Genomic DNA, 7,529 nt, shown 5'->3' on the forward strand with positions numbered 1-7,529 from the left:
GTGTTCTAACAATACACTAGTTATTATAACAACTATGAACAATAATGAACAACTAATGAGCCTTCCAGCATCAAGCCCTCCTCGTATCTGGACCTCCGTCTGGACAATCCGACAGCCTTGATATCCGACATAAAGAAGGTTTTACGTTTAGTGTCGGATCATCGAGTCACGGCTGTATTACGTTTTGCACTTTGGAGCTGTTCAACGTTTCCGTGTGAAACAGCAGGAAGTGTTTCTAAACATCCAACAGCCTCATATTACTGCTAATGAATCACATCACTGCTCAGACCTGGGATCACTGGTTCACTAATAAGGTTCACCTGCAGAACCTGACTGGATCAAAGGTTCAGTCTCAACCAGTGAGCTGCAGTGTGTCGGTTCGTCGTGGTTCATCTGCGACCCGCTGGCGTCTGCTGCTTGTTTTATCGTCCGGACCAGAGTTAAATCCTCACATCTGGGACTCGCTCTTCATCTCTGCAGTCAAACACTTTGTGTCCTCAGTCGTCCTCCGACTCCGTTTCTAACTCAGAGAGGAAACTAATTTATTGCTGCCGCTTCGGCCAAACGCTGTGTTGATGCCGTGAAACAGAACCTGCTGCCTGGAGATCGGGTCCGGCTCTCTGGGACGGAACCAGAATCTAACATCATTCAGGTTCTTCTGCTGCTTCTGAGGGACGGTGTGAAGCATCTGAGGAGTTACCTGTAGTAGCAGGTAGTACTCAGTGTCCTACATGCAGTATTTGGTGGTATTGAAGGTGTCCTCTGTAGTACCAGATGGTACTAGAGGTCCTCCATGCAGTTTTTAATAAGTTATGCATACTCCTACGAGGTACTTGAGGTACTACATACAGTATTTGACACACTACAATTTGTATTTTGTCACCTGTAGTATTATTTTCTACTTGAAACACCACTTGCAATACTGATGGTGTAGTATTTCAGACGCTGCTTGTAGAATCTGAGGATTTATGTTCACTCATAGGTGGTGCTAAGAGATACTACATGTAGTATTTGGTATTTTAAGCTATATTTGTCACAGTTAGCTCGCAGTTGGTGTTTGATTCATGCCACAGTTGGTAGTATTTGAAGTATAATGTGTGGTTGCCAGTGGTATTTGGGGTGATACTGGCCGTATCTGATAGTTTTTGAGGTGTCACCTGTATTGGCAGGTGGTATCTGATGTCTCGCATGCAGTACTTGGTAGTACTTGAGGTGCTAACTGCAGTAGCAGGTAGTGTTTGAGGTCCGACATGCAGTATTTGATGGCATTCAGAGTGTTAGCAGGTGGTATTTGAGGAGCTATATGAAAAATGTGGTAGTATTTCAGCTGTTACCTGTAGCAGGTAGTGTTTGAGGTCCTACACGCAGTATTTAGTAGTATTTTAGGTGCTACCTGCAGTAAAAAGTGGTATTTGAGATGACACATGCAGTATTTGATGGTTTTTGAGGTGGTACCTGTAGGAGAAGTCGCTATCTGAGGTCCTACATGCAGTATCTGGTAGTATTTGCAGTCTTACCTGCAGTAACAGGTGGTACTTGAGGATCCTCTGCACTGGTTTGAGCAGGTACGTCTCCAGAGGTAACGAATGGTTCAGAGTCGTCTGTCTCTCCTGGAAGAATCGAACCAGACTCTCGTTCTTCATGCATTCTCTGAGCACCGCCACCGAACTGTAGGAGGAAAGACAAAAGACAGACGAAGTCAGAGGACGGGATGATACATAAAAACATATCTGCTGACTTTTAATATGAAGTCAAATGATGACAAAGGCTGATGGATGTTCAGGTGAGACTGCAAAAGTTCATCCGTCGACTTGATGAACACGAAGGAGTGAAACTCAATCAGAAGGTGAAGGAGGTGAGAAGGAAATCCTCGACTCTGACAAACATCGATCAGAGCGGGAGGCGAAGAAATGATGGAGGGAAGAAGGAACAGAAAAGACAGATGGAGGAGATTAGGAGGGAGGACTGCACAGCTGTTTGGAGCTCTGACAAACATCCATTACAAGTTTATGGAGGACGGAGAGACGACGGAACAATTATCACCGACATTCGTCACAATTTGAACAAAGAAAACGGCCCAAATGCTGAACAGAGACGCAGAGAAAGCGAGGAAGGATTTGAGGAAAAGACTCGAAGACGAAGAGCTGCGCAGAGGACGGAGGGAGAAGGAGGCTGGACGGAGGCGCTGAGAGCAGATGATGGAGGAGATTCCTCAGCTGTTGGGTCCTCTGATAGACATTCATCACAGCAGGAAGCCAGAGAATGTTGGACACCAGCGGCGAGACAAGACGGAGGATGAAGAAGGAGGTCAAGGTAGCGACGGGGACGAAGACCAGGAGAATCTATTCCTCCAGATAGACGTTAATCACAGGATGGAGGCCAGGAATTCAGTAATATCTTCTGCAGACAGAACTCTGAAGCTCGTCTGCAGCGTCGTCTAAAAACTTGAACATGCAAACTGCAAACGTTTGCACAATAAAAAAAAAATTCTTTGGGTACTAATCAATCATGCAACACCTTCAGGAAGATCAAGACAACAAACTTCATAAAGAAGCGCTTTGGTAAAAACCAACTGGACTGTTGTTGGTTCTTGAAGATGCTTTGAGTTTTTTTTTAGTGCTTGAACTGAGGAACTGGTGAGGACTTCCTTTTCAGAGTCTATGGGTTGGTGTTGGGAGACATTCTGGAGACTTACTAGATGTAGACTTTGGGTATAAGTTTGGCATTCCACGCAGCTTCCTCCTCTCTTTAGCACTTTTAAATTCACCTTCACTATGCAAAACAACAACAACGCCCGAGCAGCAGGACTGGGCAGTGAGGCAGCCCTGCTTGGTTCTTTTGGGGAATCATCCATTTTAATAACAGTTCAAATGTTCTACCAAGACAAGTCCCGCCTCTTTATTCTGCAGGGACACCGTGACTGCATCCTGGACGTAGCTCCGTCCAATGTGACTGTTAGCTTAGAGAGCCAGGTTGTTTTTATCCTGTTAGCAGAGCGGTGATGAGCTGCCGTCAGACCGTTCTACGTGAGACGAGGTTGGAGCTGACAGAGAAATCACCAGATGTTTGTTCCATCTACTGACTGTGAGGAACACTGCAGCCTCCTCTGAACTTCAGTGGTTCACACTAAACATCACTGAAGGTCTGAATCCTCCGCCGACACAAAGAAATGAAGCCGTAATCTGTCACCTCTGCAGCCTCAGACAAACACTCGTCTCTGCGTGAAGAATCCGAAGCAGATGGCAGATATGAAGAGCTGACACCAGAGACATTCCTACAAACTGCGCTTGGAAGCGTTCCCATCAAACCATCCTTCAGAAAACAGCCGCAGACTTCCTGCAGCTGGAGCTCACCTCTGTTTTCCAGCTGCTGGTGGAGCTCGTGCATTCATCTTACATCCACCTCGGCTTGCTGACGTTCTCTAAACAGACGGGTAAAGATGATGTGCTGCTTCGTGCTCGTCATTACAGCAGCCCAGATAATTGTATCTGTTCCCAGGAGTCTGAATTCATCTCCACCAATCAGAGGTAAGGTAACACCAGACGGCAGCCTGCTCAGCCACTCAGAGACGACCAGAATCCTCGACTGTCTGTCGTCCATCCACCTTTAAATTCTGTTTGCATTTGCAGGAAGTGGCTTCTCTCCGTCCAAATGGCTGGTCCACTTCCTGTCAGGTACAAACTATATACGCTACTGTTTTATGAGCTCGCTGAATGAAAGCATCGTGTTGGGCTGAGTTGGTAAATTACCATCGAATGAGGCTCTTACACTCCGTCAGCGAACAACAGCGTGGACTGTGTGCTGTAAAGTATGACGATTCCATGACTCCACAAAGCATCAAGTAACTTTTAAACTGTTCATGACAGAGATGATCTTTCGAATGTCTCTAACTCGTGAGGTTATCGTCTTTCTGAGGTGTGAACGGTGCCTTTAAGGGATTCATGGTCAATTTACAGCTCACATGAAAACAAAGTGGAAACATCCTCAAAATGAATCCACCAACAAGCACCAAAGTGGGGAACTAGCATACCGATGTATCAATAACCTGAATGTTAGTGAAGTAAAGTGTCCATAACACTGGATATTAAGACACCAAGAGTGTCAATAATCTGGATATGCACACACCAAGAAGTCAAAGCCTGGATGCTAATGCACCAAATTATAAAAAAAAATGGTTGCTAATGCACCAAAATGTCAACAATCAAGATATTAACATACTTAAGTGTCTATAACCTGGATATTGATGTGCTAGAGTGGCAAAAACTTGGATGTCAATGCACCAAACCACCAATAACCTGGATAAGAATGCAACAAAATCTATAAAACATAAATAATAATGTACCGAAATGTCTAAAACCTGAAAATTAATGTCCCAAATTATCAATAACCTGGATATTAATGCACTAAAGTGTCTATAACTTGGATATTAATGCACTAAAACATCAAAAACCTTTGATATTAGTGCACCAAAATGTCTAAAACCTGGATATTAATGCACCAAATTATCAATAACTCGGATATTAATGTACAAATGTATCAATAAACTCTTTAATAATTCACTAAAACATCAAAAAACTTTGCTATTATTGCACCAGAATGTCATTATCCGGGGACTTCATGTGTAATGTGGTGTAAAGAGGCTGAGATCTGAGGACAATGAGGGACAAAGATCAGCAGGTAATCTGGATGTTTCTGCAGTCAGACGGGAAAAGCCTGTGAATCAGGATCAGCCACCAAACATGACCTCGTAGGTTCTACTCCAAACCCAACAACCTGCTCTGTTCCTCTCAGATAGACGCCCATGTGTTCTGGTTCTGATCTACTGGAACGTTTCGCTGCTCTGTTAAAACTTGGCTTGGGAGGACCGCCCCCCTGGATCCACAGCTCATCAATTTACTGCATTACAATCTGCACACGCATCCAAGTGGAGTTTAGCAGCATAAATTACCTCAGCATCTGCCTCCCTCTGGATCCACCGCCTGAGATTACATCCACATCTGTGAATGTCGTTCTAGCGGCGGCCCGTTTCACGATACATGCAGAGTGTTGTGATATTTGTTAAAGACGAACATCTCCTTCGGTCGTGCTGCAGGCGGCTTCGGATGCCAGAGACGCTGCATTCCTGAGGCCCTTTTCTTATTTGGCAAGTTTCTCTTTTTACGCAGGATAACTAACCAAACAAAGACTCCCAGCTCGGGTTCCCGGCGGGGCGACACTCGAGTTCACAAACCTGCAATCCAGCAGATTTCTCTCCAAATCTGACCCAGCGGATCACAGCGGAAAAATGCCGAGCAGAGCGTCTGACAGAGACCAAATGTCTGCTCCTCTGGTAATTACATTACTGTCTTATTGTGCTGAGCTAAAGCATCACACATGGCATCCTCTGAGTGTTCGGCATGAAGGCAGACACTGACCAAACAGTGACTCACTGGGAGCAGAACTCAGAACCAGCCTGGATCCAGATCTGTGGACTTTGGAGTCGTCGTACTGAGAAGTGACCTTATCAGCAGAACAACGATGTGACTCAGGAAACAGACGAACCGACACGTCGATGACTTGATTTATTCTTCCACTGAAGTCTCAGTTACACTTTCTCTGTTTTTCACTCTGTTCATTTGTGTTTTCAGTTGGTGTCCGGTTACGTTTAAACTACCCGGTTAAGACTTGGCAACAGAACTACCTGGTTAGTTTTACATTACGTCGTTACCTTCAGGCAACAAACCTACAGACCCTTGGTTAACTTTGGACATCAAACGTACCTTTTTAAGGTTAAGGTTGGTTAACTTTAGCCACCAAAGCTACCTGGTTAAGGTTAGGTAACAGAACTACCTCGAGAAGTTTCTACTTGGCTAAGCTTAGACACCAAAGCCTCTTAGTTACATTCAGGCAACAAACCTATTTGGTTACCTTTAGACATCAAACCTACTTTGTTAAGATTAGGGACCAAAACTACTTAGTTAACTTTAGCTACTAAGACTACCTGGTTAAGGTTAGGCAACAGACCTACTTGGCTAAGCTTAGACACCAAAGCGCCTAACTTACATTCTGACACCAAACCTATTTTCGTTAACTTTTGACGTCAAACCTACTTTGTTAAAATTAGGGACCAAAACTACTTGGTTAACTCTAGCTACTAAAACTACCTGGTTAAGTTTAGGAACCAAAGTTACTGAGTTTAGTTTAGGTGCCAAAACTACCTCATTAAGTTCAGGCAGCAAAACAACTTGGTTAAGTTTGACCACCAAATACGACTACTTGGTTAAATTGAGGCACCAAACCTGTTTGGTGAACTTTAGACATTAAACCTTTTTGGTTTAATTTGGTTTGGCACCAAAGCTACTTCGCTAAGTTTATGTGTTAAAAGTACTGGTCACGTTTTGGATTATTGAAGCAAAACAACTACTGCAAGTAGAATTTACTGATTAAAAAAAATAGTTCAGCAGCATTTTTAAAATAACAGAGAGAAATTCTTTAGGAGTTACAAACTTGTAGATTGTTTTTTTATTTATTTGCCCGTTCATGAATCTTTATGTGAGTTCATGTGATGAGAGCTGCACCAGTAGAACATTTTCTGACAACTACATTTTGTTCTTGGACATTTTCAAGTCTCCCGTTGGAAGTTTTCCTGAACCAAGACTCACTGAACACATTACGCATTGAGCCAATACAATAAAAGCGAATCTGCAAAGTCTTTTATAAAACAGCTCCGATCCACCAGAGCTCAGACTCCACAGACTTCAGCCACTGAGAAGCTAGCAGCAGATTCTTTAGGTTCTTGAAGTCGGAGTTGCATCAGCCTTGTTCCAGCGAACGCCTCCAGTGGTTTGACAAGCTGGTCAATGGCTGAACGGTTCTGGTTCAGCTGTGTTTATCTCGTCTCATTTTGGAATTTGCATGAAACACTTAAACCAAGATTTTAAACAGCTGGTTGTATGATTTTTGTCCAGTAACCAACTTCCTGTTTAAAGGGCTTTTTGGGTCTCCCTTCTTTGGGTCCAAAGAAAGTGACTTGTAATTCATCACCACAACGTTTTCAGAGGCTTTGGGAGGCTTTGGGACATCCAGTGAGGATGTTAGTACTGTTTAATTGAAGCAGAGCGCACACTGAGTCCAGATGACAGCAGGGTTGATGGAATGAATAAACGGCTGCAGGGCGTCGAGGGGGAATGTGCTGGAACAAATCTGATCCAACTCCAGCTTCCAGAACTTAAAGGATCTGCTGCTGCAGTGGCTGATACCACAGGAGGTCTGAGGAGTCCAGACTTTAGTGGGTCGGAGCTGTTCTGGCAGCACGTAAAGGACTTAACAGCACATTAGGCAGGTGGTCGTAATGTGCTGGCTATCAGTGAATAATGTCTCCAGTGTGTTTTGGGTCAATCCAGGAAAAACTCCAGGAAAAACTGGAGAAGGAGAAGCTAATTAGCTGCTCAAACCACCTGAGCTGACTTTACTCTGAGCTTCTCTTCTGTGAGAATAATCCCCGACACCTCGCACTGTAAAAAAATAACAATTCTGAACAGTTTTAAGTC

The 7,529-nt window shown here is 44.0% G+C and overlaps 1 protein-coding gene across 1 annotated transcript in view; it reads right to left on the minus strand.

Annotated features, from left to right (window-relative positions):
* The window catches only part of LOC103373568 (mucin-19-like), a 48,068-nt gene that overhangs the window by 33,410 nt on the left and 7,129 nt on the right, over positions 1-7,529 (minus strand). The window contains exon 3 of the mRNA XM_008303474.1: positions 1,425-1,668. Coding sequence (XP_008301696.1) covers positions 1,425-1,668 — 244 coding nt within the window. The remainder of the gene's footprint in view (positions 1-1,424; positions 1,669-7,529) is intronic.

This window comes from Stegastes partitus, unplaced genomic scaffold, assembly GCF_000690725.1.
Source record: "Stegastes partitus isolate 25-593 unplaced genomic scaffold, Stegastes_partitus-1.0.2 Scaffold2013, whole genome shotgun sequence".
NCBI lineage: Eukaryota > Metazoa > Chordata > Actinopteri > Pomacentridae > Stegastes > Stegastes partitus.